The sequence below is a fragment of the Mustela lutreola genome, chromosome 1 (assembly GCF_030435805.1).
Source record: "Mustela lutreola isolate mMusLut2 chromosome 1, mMusLut2.pri, whole genome shotgun sequence".
Lineage (NCBI taxonomy): Eukaryota > Metazoa > Chordata > Mammalia > Carnivora > Mustelidae > Mustela > Mustela lutreola.
In genome coordinates, this window is record NC_081290.1 from 102,167,412 (window position 1) to 102,181,264 (window position 13,853).

Genomic DNA, 13,853 nt, shown 5'->3' on the forward strand with positions numbered 1-13,853 from the left:
CTCCCGGGTGAGCGTAAGTACATCGTTCCCTTTTTTTCTAGTCCTCTTCTCCCCGGTGCCAAAGTCCCCGTCCACGTCAGTTGGGCACCCCCTGGCACAACATAGCGCAGCCTCACATACACACTGGGAGGCACAGACTAAAACCCAGCTTGGGCCCTTGCGCGTACAGACCGCATGCTCTGTACGCCCAGATGCTCACTTCTCCAAACCTTCCATGGGGCTTTTCTAGTGCTCCTCTAGGAGTCAAGTACCGGAGATGGGTTGGGAAACCTAAAGAAAGGCGCTGGCGGTTCCCAAGGGCGGTGGCAACCTGCCCCTCTCCACTTCCACTTTTGCCCTCCGTCTGTTTCCAAAGGTCTTTCCACCCGCCAGAGCTGTTGTCAGGAATTAGGAGGCCTCACGTTCCCCTGGGAATGAATCCCATTTTCTCAGTTGTTGTGGAGAGCAGAGGAGTGTGGGAGGGGGGCAAAAAGGAGAGGCAGGAGGGGGAGCCGCAGGGGGAAGCAGAGGAGTGGGGCGGGAACGTGGGGGGGGGGGTGGGTGGGTGAGAGAAACGTTTTCACTCTTTGTCACTCTTGAATTGGGGGCGGAGAAAAAAAAAAAACCCACTGTGGGAAGCTATAAAAAGCAAAGGGGGCGGCGGTGAGAGAGCAAACGGAGAGAGCGAGACCGCGCGGCGCGCACGACCGCTCCCAGGGCACTGCCGCGCCTCTGCCTGCGGTAGGCGGCCGGGTGTGAATCCGGGAGCGACACTTCGTCGAGACTGTGCCAGCGCGCGTGGGAGACCTCGGCTCTCCTCAGACCTCGACAGTCCGGTCTGGGGCGTTCTTGCCCCCCCCCCCCCCAATAGCGCCCGCTATTATTGTGTTCTGCAAAGGTTGAGACTAAAGGGTCGGGAAGGAAAAGAGGAGAGAAAAGCAACTGAGGCCGAAGGAACTGGTGTGGCCCTCCAGAGCCAATTAAGAGAACCGGACGGCGGAGATCCGGCGGGAACACCGTGGTGCGGGGCAAGGAGCGGCTGAAGCAGTGCGGTCTGTGGGGCTGGGTCTTCTTGCACCTCGGGTCACGCCTCCTTGGCGAGAAGGCGCCTCGCCTTTGATTGCTTCCAGTTCCTGCAGAACTTCCTGCCCTGGTGGAGAAGCGGGTCTTGCTTGGGTCGCTCTCGCTCCTGGTCAGAGGCGTGAGACTGAATTCACACAGTGCTGGGCCCCCGAAGCCGAGTGGGGTCGGGGGAACAGAGCCTGCGAGCCCCCGCACCCCGAGTGAGGGGCCCCGGTGTTGGGGTCCTCTTTTCCCTTGCACCCGCACCACTCCGGGCTCTGTGCCTCCCCGGGGACCCCTCGCCGGGAAATGGCCGCGCTGATGCGGGGCAAGGACTCGTCCCGCTGTCTGCTCCTACTGGCCGCGGTGCTGATGGTGGAGAGCTCACAGCTCGGCAGCTCGCGGGCCAAACTCAACTCCATCAAGTCCTCTCTGGGCGGGGAGACGCCTGCCCAGGCCGCCAATCGATCAGCGGGCACATACCAAGGACTGGCTTTCGGCGGCAGTAAGAAGGGCAAAAACCTGGGGCAGGTAGGAAAACACTCCAAATACACTCTACAGCCAACAGCGGTAGGCACCAGCGCTCTGGAGCGTGTAGTTTGCCTTTGCACCCCTCAACCTTTCGAGTGCGCCCCCCACGTGTGGGCGCGCACCACAGCTGGGGAGGGGTTCCCAGAAGCAGATCTTCGTGGGTGCGGGTGGCTAGTGACTGCTGGTGCTGGGGGGGGGGGGCGTGGAGCGGGCGGGTTGGGGTTCTCCCACCTCTGTTTGGGGACTTGGGCAGGTACAAGATCCAGATCCAGTGTGTACCGGTGGGGAATGGTCCTTCTCCAAATGATCACGGCAATGCTGACGATAATGTTAATAGCAAGTTAACACACAGCAAAGATTCTGTGTCAGGCACCATTCTAAGCGCTTACCTTTATTTAATTTTCCCGACCCTATGAGCTAGTCGCTGTTACTTTCCCCCTTCTGCCAATGAAAAAAAAAAATTGAGTTAAGGAGTGATTAAGAGATTTACCCAAAGCGCACAAGCTAATGCTAAGTCGCAGAATGGGCTTCCAATCCGAACAGTCAGGGGCCAAATCTTGGTCTCTCAACCGTTACATTTCACAATCTAGAGGGGGAATTTACCCCCTTTCAGGTTCTGTTCCCCTCCCAACCACTTTCTTCCTTCAAAGAAGTGAGGTCACAGGCAGAAAACTTGAATAGACTCTCCATCTCTCACTTCTTTCTCTAGCCTCATAAATCATTCAGGTGGGAGCTATCTGACGAAGGGACAGTGATAGCATCTTAACGCGGGCGACCCGGGTGCCTGCGATATAGCAAGGTGGACCCCGGATGCATTTTTGCAAAAGGGAGTCTCTCTGTCACACAGACAGATACATTGACAGTCGCTTGCAAAATGTTACACAAACATATACACACCGTATAACGAGCGTGCACCCTCCGCACTGCTGTGGTCGGAGCGCAATGGCCAAGAGTGGAGGGCCTTGTGGGCACTGGGAACCAGGACAGCTCCCCCTTTCTGCTCCTTTTGTAGGAAGCCAAAAGTGAAAGCTCCTTTGCCAAACAGCATTCACCCCTCTCAGCACAACTGTCAACCCTTGAAGTGGCTCATTGCCCCAGGGAGCCCCGGTTTCTCTGTTTTATCAGAGGAGCTTGCTGCAGCCCCCATACGAGCTCTCGGTGTCCGCCATTGCCCCTGCCTCTATCGCAGACGGCAGGTGAGGGATGAGAGCAAGGGCCAGTTCTGGATGGACAGGGAGGGAAAAGTTGCCCAGCGCTTGGTCCCCTACTGCCCTCTCACGGGGACAATTTTGCTAGTTTTGCAGTTCCAGAATGCTTTGAAATGGTTTTGAAATTCTTTGGCTTAGGCTTTGAAATGGCAACCATTTCAGCTATCTTTTCAAAGAAATACAAAGTCTACAATCACAAGATTTTTTTTTAAGACCTTAAGGGAAATAAACTATATATACACATACTTACTACAAGCATACATATCCTTTGCACATTTTCACACATGTGCACCTACCTCCACATTCATGTGACCATTTTCATTCCCTTTTACTCTTCCCTCCTAAACACCCTGATACTTTCGATAGTGATGGACATAACGTTCTCTTAGATATCTATTGTCATGAGATGAGGCAAAGGTTGGAAAGAAAGGATGCTGTCAATCCAAATCATAAGCCTTTTCTCCAATGCTACTACTGACTTCAAATTTCATCTTATCAGTTGTTGAAGAGAGCTAGGTGTTTATTTAGTTCAGCCAAGGACAGAGGGATGGACCTATTGAGGTTCCTTTCGATTCTCATCCATGTACATTTGTGAGATTCTACAAAAGGCTTTCTGCTTCTGTCACCACTGGGCCCCAACACTTGATGTTCCTGAATCAAATTATCAGTTATGTCAAAACTGTCATTATCCGTGGGGTTACATGGACTAAACTGAAGATTGCCGCCCACAATCTAGCTTATGCCTTATGTTTTGATATGTCTCTTTTGCTCTCTCCAAATATCTGCTCCTTAAAGAGGTTGCAACTCTATTTGCATGTCTTCAGATGGAAAAATTTATTTGTTTTACAAATGAGTTTAGTCTTCTCTTCCTTCCTTCCTTCCTTTCTTTCTCTTTCTCTCTTTCTTTCCATCTTTCAAGTTAAAATTCTTGTATACTCTCCATAACCTAGCAGTTCCGTGGAATATATATCATTATATTTCCTTAATTATATATCCTTGAGATTTGATGGCGGGTTTGTGAGAAAATGGTAATTTATGAGAGATAGTGGTAACATAAAACACTGAATTGAATCGAAGTAAAATAGATGGAAAATAGGATTATCTTTTGTTATTTTCTGGCTTCTGGAGTGCTTAGTGGGTGATCTATAATATATATTATTATGAAAAAACAAACAGAAAAAAAAATCTATCTTCTTTGAAGTAGAAAGAGGAATTTTTTGAATATTTATGTGTCTCTTTACTTTCTTTATTCTACTAGCTATGTGGTTTCTGAGATTCTTAGGACTCTAATTTTCAAGTAATGGAATGGAAGTTAGTCTATTCAAACAGGAAGATGCCACATCCTTTTTTGGAGAAAAAACAAAACAAAACAAAACCTAGAATTGAATTGTAGCTGAGCTGAATTTTTATCCATCAGAAATAGAAAAATATGATAGATTGAGAAGATCGGAAATAAAGTATCAGCTGATCAAACTAGCTAATTATGTAGTGTCATCCTGAGGCCTGATCATTTAATTTTTCTCCTCCTCTCCATCCTTGATTACTGATGCTGAAATATATGTGTTTCAGAGATACAGGATACAGGAACAGGAAACTGTAGGATGCAAATTCAAGGAGGCACTTTAGAAACTTAGTCTTTGGTTTTCTTTTCCTTAAGTGAAAATTGAATAATTATCTATTTTTTCTGACTTACTTTCAGAATAGATCATTAAAATAAAGATTTTATTGTGATTGCAGAATAAATTATTGAAGGGATTTAATAATTCATTAATCTACAAAAGTGAAAATGAGACAAAATGGGCCCCAATGTTTTCTTGATTCAGTGTAGTCTGTTTTCATATGAAGTAAACATTCTAAGGAATATAGGATATAGGCATTAGGAATTAGGAATATTGAATATAGAATATATAGAATATATTCCTATATAGAATATAGGAATTCAATTTGTTCAGGAGGCAAGGTGGATTATTTGTAAGTCACTCCTGGAAAAGATGGCTTTGAATTTCAAGAAAGATTTAGAGAGCCTAGAAAGGCAATGGATTGCTCTCCAGAGGTGTTACAGTTCTCATTTTTAGGTTTGCTTTCAAAGACAGTTTTAAGTTATAATGGAAAATGACATAGAAAATTGAATATGACAGTATTCAGGTGATTGATACAGAAAGAGCAAAAATGATTTTGCTGAATTATTCACACATATGTTTTAATTTGACTTTCTTTTTCAGCTATTGCTTACAGGTTTTAAAGGATAGTGTATATATGTATAGGTATATGGGATAAATTAAGTTGTGGACTGTAACTAATGTATATACACGTCAATATATTTCAGTTTTTAAAGAGATTATTGAAAATGATCTAAATTAAAAAGAATTTTAAATAAAACCTTCAATATATGGATACATGAATTCTGAATAAGTACACTGTTGCTCAACATCACCCCTGGAGTTTGAGGTAATCAAATTTTATCGGCCACCGTTAAGAACAAATTAAAAAGCAAGCCATTTAAAAACTCAGTTTATCTTTGCAGTTCACTTTCTTATTTTTTGGTAAGTGGAAATACCTTTTGGATTTGTGTTTGAAAGTACTTTTTTAGTCTTCTTTACTTCTTGCTTTGCCTTTTTCAGATAAGCATATTACTTTGAATGTAATGCTATAGGATTTTAAAATATTTTTAAAAGTTTTGAATAGAACAGTGGAAAATAATTGTTTTAAATGTAAATAAAGCTTTCTGGCATGTGTCTCTAAAAAGAAACTGAAAACTGCTTTGAAAAAAATTTAGATTCCATGATTTTCTCATATAACTTGGACATTTGGATAGGTTTGGATGAAGTTGTGTTGTGAAAAAAGAATGCTTGAAATGCATCGGAACAGAAGCTTGAGAGAGTCTGTTACAAAGCACTAATATTTGTGTATTGCCTTTTCTTTAATAAAAGTGCCACATCTACTTGTATGCGTAAACACTTATGAAATCAACTGTATGTAAACTAGATAGTCTATTTTCTGTAGGTGATCACTTCGCTTTTGAAATTATCCGTGACTTTTTTTTTTTAAACCCCAGCCCAACTTTCTCCTGTTAGAGAGTAAATATACACGATTTCCTCTGGACATCAACTGACGCTAAGTATAATCGGGAATGCAAATCATTTTCAAAATTTAAAGTTTCCAAAATAGAAAGATTTTGAAACAATCCACAGCAAGATTCCTCTTCCTTCACTGTGAATAATAGAGAAATATTGATCGTTGGTATAAGTGGAAGGTGACCCCGTGAATAGCAAGAAAAGTATTTTAACGATAGTCTTTGAGCATCCATCATTTTATTTTTGTGCTAGAGGAGAGAGAGCAAGGGACCAGTTTACTTAAACTCACTCCAGCTGTGACTTTGACCCTACCAGAATCTTCTTTAGTACTCCCCGCTAAAGCAAACTCCTCCCAAGATGTTTCAGATCTTATAGTTTTTAAAGTAGATAAAACAATGTAATAGAAAGGGAATTGATATATTCTGTTCTAAGGGAATATTGCCACTTCCTCTTCTTTTCCCTGCACAACCAATTTGAGTAGATATTAAAATAACCTGTTAAATTACAGAGGTCTTTTATAATACTCAATGTATTTACATTTTAGACTCACTCTTTTCTGGCTATTCATACTTTGATATTGATGTAACATCAAAATGAATTATAATCTTATTTCTACCTGTGATTCCCTGGTAGTCTAGTTACTTGTACTCATCCGTAAAGGAGATAAAACTGCTCCTAGTTTTTTGGCAGGATGCAAAAGGAAACAAAATTAATAATAGCTAATGGATTGATTTTTGCATTGTGTAGGATTGCTTTAAGATAGCACAGAAAGATTAAATAGGAAATGAATAATGAAAATTTAGTATTATCATGTAAGGTAAGCAGAGGTTAATTTTCTCTTCTTCCTCTGTCCAGTCTTGCCAGGAACTAGAGAACAGCAACATATTTTTCTCTAATTATTGTCTTTTTTTTTTTTTTTTTTTCAGGACAAATAAGTCATTCTCCCAAATGAAGAGGTCAACTAATATAAAATACGGGAGATTTTTTTGATAGGAACATCTGTCCACAGGAAGAAAAGTCACCACCCAAATATTTTAAGTAGTAGTTTCCCAACGAGTCTCTCATGCTAGCGACTTTGGGTCACTGCCCACTTCTTTGGGTTCAAACCAATGACTTGAATGGTACCAGCCTCTAATCAAATGTCCTTAGGGAGAGCTCATCTCATAAATCCTTATAAACTGAATCAGAGAAAACTTTAAGGCAGAGGGATTTCAATAGCATATCTAATATGATGTATTTTTTTAAAATTTTTTATTTTTTATAAACATATGTTTTTATCCCCAGGGGTACAGGTCTGTGAATCACCAGGTTTAAATGATATATTTTAACTCAATTAATTAGCTTATGTAGGCACTAAAAAATAGAATTATTATTTTGATACTGATTCCACAACCACTGAATCTGTATAACAGATTATATTTATGAGATCTTAATACTAGTCTAGATTTATCTATGTGCTCCAAATAATAAATGTAGAAATGAAATCAGAAAAAAAACATAAAAGTAGTAAGTTTTTAAAAGCCCATTACTTCTCTCACCTCCACAAATAAAAGGGACAAATGTGCATCAGATATCCTTTTAAATATATTACAGTGCTAAATTAATTGATTCCATATATATATTATAATTTGGTATAGAGAATAGTTACATATTTCATAATCAAAATGAATTTTAACTATCCCACCCTGTCTAAAACAAACAAATATATAAAATCAATGTTTGGTGAGTGCTGTGAAGTGTGTAAACCTGGTGATTCACAGACCTGTACCCCTGGGGATAAAAATATATGTTTATAAAAAATAAAAAATTAAAATTTAAAAAAAAATCAATGAGTGAATAAGTACAGTAAGTGGCAAAACAAGCCAAAGCATCACAATTAGTAGGACTGATTTCTTAAAATGGTAGATCTATCCAAACATTTCCTAAAAGATGTTAATTCTCCATGTTATGCTTTATCATTCCAAATAAGAAGGTTCTTTTTTCTAGGAACTGAAGGAAGTGAGTGAGCATTGCTCCAGATGTTTCATTTTAATTAACTCTTTTGAACCTCTTAACAGCCCTTCAAAGAGCAAGTCCTATTATCATCCTTATTTTAAAAATAATGAAATATTTTATAAAGGATAAAACAATGATTTTCCTGAGGCACAGAGAGGTTAAGCAGTTTGTTTAAGCCACACAGCATTAAAAAGAGAAAGACAAAACACACTCCCCAGTATCCATCTTCCTGCATCTGAGTGCCACCTGGTACCCACTGACAACAGGTAGAGGCCCTCTCAGGGACTTCTCTGAGTTGGTTTGGCTGGCATCACTCATAGTCTGCTCAGATAGGGAAAAATTATCTAGGTTGAGAGCCTACTATTGCTGTGGCATCTTTCTTACTTTTGACTCCTCCTAGCTGCCTTTCAGAGAGTGAGAGGACCTGTAGCAGCACCACAGCACTGTTGTTTCCAAATAGGTTCTAACTTTTGACCCACTGACCAATTTAATGTGTTTGAAAAAGGCACTTCGCAATGAATTTTGGAACACTGAAAAGAAATAAAATGGAAAAAAAAAAGAAAAAGAAAAAGGCACTTCAATCTCTGGTTCTTTTTTTAATATGTAAAGTAGGATCCAATAACAATAGCAACCATAAAAGTAATAAAACTTATGTGACTGAGCCAGAGGGAGAGGAAAGTACACTTATTTACTGTGCTAATGTCATTATTACTACTACCATTACAGAAATAGGTAAGCCAAGGGCTCAGGCACGAAAGAGAAAGTGGCTGTACAGTCTTCCCTGCCCTCCCAACAAATTGGGCAGGGCTAGCTAAATAAATGCATGTGATGTCATAAGGGAAACAAATGAACTCAATTACACCAAGGCCTGGAATTTAAAATAAAACAAGACAAAATAAATAAACACAAAAGTATGTTATCACGTTTCGTGTATCAAATGTGAACATAGGGATGGCGAGTCAGTGCTGTCTATTACGAAGTAAGCAAAATAGCATGTAATTGAGTAATTGGTGAAATTACACAGAAGCCAGGGTACAGCAGACATTAAAATACAATCGCAGTAAGTGAAGGTCCTAACCGGCATGGCAATATTTAACCACAGGAACCAAAATAATTGAACAACATGTTAGAGTCTGCTGCCAACAGCATTAATTTGATATTCTCCGAAGTAAGATAGCCTCTGCAAAGGCAGGTTTCTTGACACTTTCTGCACAGTCTGGAGCCCAGAGAGCTTGCTGAGAATTTGGAAGGTTTACAAGCCTCTTTGAGTGTCGGCTGTCCTACCAGGAGGATTCAGAAATTTGGAGCTCATTATTCCCATTCCATTCCTTTCACTTTCTTTGTTTTATTTGAGCTATTTCTTTCATGATGCACGTCATTTGGAAATAACTTCACAATGTTAAATGAAGAGTGAAAGTCATCTCATTGAAGTATGTGATCAATTTCTTTTAATGTATCTGGAATGAGCTGTTTGCCAGTAGGTGTTTCTATTTGATAATGAGCTAGAAGACTACATTCAAATGGGAGGATGGGTGGGGGAATTGTCATTTAAAACTAACTGAAATGACAGCTCACATTCAAATAATGCTCATTCTAGCTTCACTTCATCTTAACCCTTTGAAACTTGGCTCAGCAGGCATTGGGTTAATTCATGTCTGGAAATCCAAGGTCTTCTTTCCAAAAATCATCCTCTGTACTCTGTAGTCTTTCCTTCATACTTTATTTATCCCCTTACTTCTGTGGCTACATAGTTCCATGTTCCTTTTTGGGTTGTTCCTCTTTCTCTCTCTTTCTTTTTCCTTCCTTCTTTTCTTTCTCTCTCCTTCCTTTCTTTCTCCTTCCTTCCTTCCTTCTTTCACTGATCCCTCCTCAAACTTCTGCCCATAAATGTGGACATTTCCTCAAGTCCCTTCCTTAGTTCTCTTCTTTTTCTGCTCCACTCTCTGTCGTTGGCTGATACGATTTCCTTCTTTGGAGCCATCTGTCACATAGGCAGAAATCTACCCTTCGTTGGAACTCCTGAGCCCCCTTACCTGCTCACCAGTTTGGGAAGTCTTTCCAGAAAGAAACAAAAATATTAAAAAAAAATACATTTTATGTCTAACTTTGAATTGTCAGGAGTCAGACAACCAAGTCTTCATGATTTCTCAGACTATCAATAAAACCTGGTAAAAAGTACCCTAGGTTAGTCTAATGAAGGCCATAAGAATCAAGTCTCATTGCCCAAATTCTTCTCATGCCCTGGTAGGTTCATCACTCACTGGTGATGAATGAAAGCTGTGTAGATTCCCATGAACCCCCTACATATTTGAGTGCTTGGGATTTAAATAGCCTCCACACTTTTTCTCTATGATAGACCTGTTTGTTAAAACAACTCATGTCTGATTAGAATGTGCACAAATCTAGAATTTATACTTATTAAACATTACATATTATACTATGTACATGCACATTTTAAACAATATATAATGTTTATTTTTGTAGCTTGAACTACTGACCACAGAGTATTTTTATGCTATTTGCTATTTTAGAAATAATTGTTAATTTTCAGTGTGGGAAAACCTCCTTAACATTTACTTTCAATCTGACTGACTTAAACGTGTTTCGATAACCATGTAAGAGGATTCTTCAAATGTACTTATTCATTATTATTGAAGATGGAGAACTTTTTATGGAAAGAACCAAGAGAAGCTTTATCATAAAGTATATCAAGACTTTGTACCACAGACTAAAGTGGGCATAGTTGAAGCTGACAGATACAGTAGAAATCACCTAGTTTAACTCATTTTGTGTATGCGGGAACCACACCAGAAGATGTTTCTTGATCTACCCCAATGTACTACAGTCAGTGCCTGTGACAAAAGAATTTCTCCTGGAACTTTGATTATTTGACTTCTAACACAAGTCTTCCAAATAATCAAAAACAATGTTCTCTGTTAAATCTGTAATAGCAAAGCTCTACAGAAGAATTAAATTCAGTTGTTTCAAAGCTAATGGGAGATAAATTATATAGAGAGCTCTTTTTCAGCTCTGAATTTTATATGTCAAAATGTATTGTCAAAGAATACAATGTCACGATGACAACTATGTCAGTAGGATTTAAACAAAATTAATGAAGGAGAGTGGCTTTGCATGTATTGTCCTTGCTCATTTTTTCAGTCATGATACTTAGTGACATGATTAGCAAAAAACCTGGCTGGAGAGAGTCTGTGCAGGAACAGCAGGAACACACAAAAGAAGGGGAGAAAATAATGGTGGGCTCTGGGAACACAGATTGCTTGACCTTTGTCCAAGCATCATCTAGGATAGAGGTCAATGGCTTTAAAATTTTTCTGACGGCAGTGCACAAAAAGAGACACACTTTATGTTGTGATCCAGCACACAAACACACACACACACACACACACACACACCTGAAACAAAAGCTTCGAACAAATATTCTTATGATGGATAATGCAGTGAGACATTTTTTAAATTTTAGCCCTTCTCTTCCGTTCTATGCTAGTCTTCTGTTCTCTTTTCTTCTCTCTCTCTTTCTCTCTAAAATGCTGGTCATGACTCATTGAAATGATTGATCAAAACCTGTGGTTTGAATACCTCTGCTTCATTTGATACTCACTCTGCAGAGAACTCAGGGTACTCTGCTTGGAGATCAGCAGTACTTTACCGTCAGCCCCAGTAAGGGGAGGTAGAAAGCAGAGCAGGTAGGTTTTCATGGACAGAAGTATGCAGTGTCTCAGACCTCTCCAACTTTCTCTTCTGCAACATTGTGTCAGCCTCTGTCACAATGGCCTATATGTGGGGGACCTCTCCACCTGAGACCTCCTTAACCTCTGCCTCTCTCTACTTCCAAGAATAGGTGACCAATAACAATGCTGCATGCTGTACTTGGATATTTCAGACATGTTTACTCAGAATCTGTTATCCTACATTAGTATTGTTCTTTTTGGGTGTTTGCCATGTGCACCATCATACTTTATTTCTGAGAAAATGCAGTTGAAGAAGCTTACAATGCCTCTGTGGGATAGAAGGTGCACCTCAAAGAGCATAGGATATAGATTCAGAAGACTTGCTTAGCTTATCTTTTTATATACTTGCCCTTGAAGAAATCATCTGATACTTTTAAACCTTAGTTATCTCATCAGTAAAATGTTAGTTCACAGTAATAATACTGTATTTTCCTTGGTTTTTGCAAAATATAAAATATTGCTTATTAATATCATTAGAGATTATTTTATAAAAAAACAAAATTAAAACCTTCCACTCTGAGTTTATGAAGGACAAACATGAATTAGTTAAAATCGACCCAAGAATGAGCTCATTGAATTGGATTTTGTGATTCTGGAGTCATAAATTCAGTTTGTGTCTTGATAGATTTTTTTTTTTGTAAGTAGGAAGTTAAAAGTGGAAGGGTTTTGTTTTTGTTGTTGTTGTTTCGTGTGTGTGTGTGTGTGTGTGTGTGTGTTTTCTATTTGTTTTCATTTTCTTGGATTTATTTAAAAACTTCAGTGCCAGCGGTAATACTTTCACCTTTCTGATTAAAACTTAGTTTTTGTTTCTGTTTTTGTTTTATTCTTGCATGCTATAAACTGCTCTCTTGTTTGCTGTTAGAATATCCTGTCCATGGGATACTTGGGTAGCTCAGTGGCTAAACCTCTGCTTTGGTTCAGGTCATGAACCAGGGTCCTAGAATCGAGCCCTGTATCCGGCTCTCTGCTCAAGGGGGAGCCTGGTTCCCCTCTCCCTCTGCCTGCCTCTCTGCCTACTTGTGATCTCTTTCTGTCTATCAAATAAATAAAATCTTAAAAAACAAACAAACAAACAAACAAAGAATATCCTGTCCATGATACTCAAGGAGAGCTCCATACCTTTATTTATTTTTTTTTCCCTATCATGTCAGAGATGTGTTACTAGTTATAGGTTCTACCTTGGAAAGGCTTGATAAGGGTCTTAAAAGTAGAAGTAAGAATATTTTTAAAGCTCTGAAATTAAACTTGAGGGTCATATTTTGGACACATTATAGGTTATGGGATTCAGAATGGATAAAGTTCAGGGAAATAGCCAACTGAGTCAAGTTGTATGGATGTGAATCACATGGACTGTGACAGAGGAAAGAACATTTTGTCAAAAATCTTCAAACAGGAAAGTGGGTATTTTCAGAACTGTTGGAAACATATTGTATTGCTAAGGAGGCATTTCCTAGTGAACAATGTAATAACTCTGATCATTCATAGTTACAAGTGTTGGAATCTCACCCAGCCATTTGTCTAAGCTAAAAATAGTCTAGGTTTCCGGATTTCTATCCCTGCTCTAAAGCAATTATTCTCTAATTTATAGGATTCTACTTCTTCCATAATATTGAACTCTTTTGCTGCTTTATTATCATCTAATATTCATTGTTTTGACTCAGACCATAACCATTTCCTGATGGACTATTACACTATTATAATAGTTTTGTACTTCTCTAAACTCTCCTCTATACTACTTCTAAGGTGAGCTTTTTTTTTTTTTTAAGATTTTATTTATTTATTTGACAGACAGAGATCACAAGTAGGCAGAGTGGCAGGCAGAGAGAGAGAGGTGGAAGGAGGCTCCCTGCTGAGCAGAGAGCCCCATGATGCGGGGCTCTCTTCCAGGACCCTGGGATCACGACCTGAGCCAAAGGCAGAGGCTTTAACCTACTGAGCCACCCAGGCGCCCCAGAAGTCCAAACTTCTTGACATCAATTACTTGTTTCTCTCTACTTTGTCCCTGAGGTCACATAATTGTTGAGTGGAAGAGCTGGGATTTATACTCAAGCAGTATTTCTTATGTCTGTCTGCGCAATCACTGTGTCATGCTGCCGCTTCATATAAATTGGAAGCCAAAGAAATCAGCTAGAGAATTTTTATTGGTACATTTCAGAATTCAGATGTGACTAAATTCTTTAGATCTGTCAACTTGCTAATTCCTTACTTACTTCTTAGGTGTATTAGAAGCTATAATTATAGTAAACAAACATTCA

At 39.7% G+C, this 13,853-nt stretch overlaps 1 protein-coding gene across 1 annotated transcript in view; it reads left to right on the forward strand.

Annotated features, from left to right (window-relative positions):
• Positions 1 to 660: 660 nt before the first annotated feature.
• Positions 661 to 13,853, forward strand: part of DKK2 (dickkopf WNT signaling pathway inhibitor 2) — a 100,908-nt gene continuing 87,715 nt past the window's right edge. Inside the window, exon 1 of the mRNA XM_059171470.1 lies at positions 661 to 1,572. Coding sequence (XP_059027453.1) covers positions 1,351 to 1,572 — 222 coding nt within the window. The 5' untranslated portion in view covers positions 661 to 1,350. The remainder of the gene's footprint in view (positions 1,573 to 13,853) is intronic.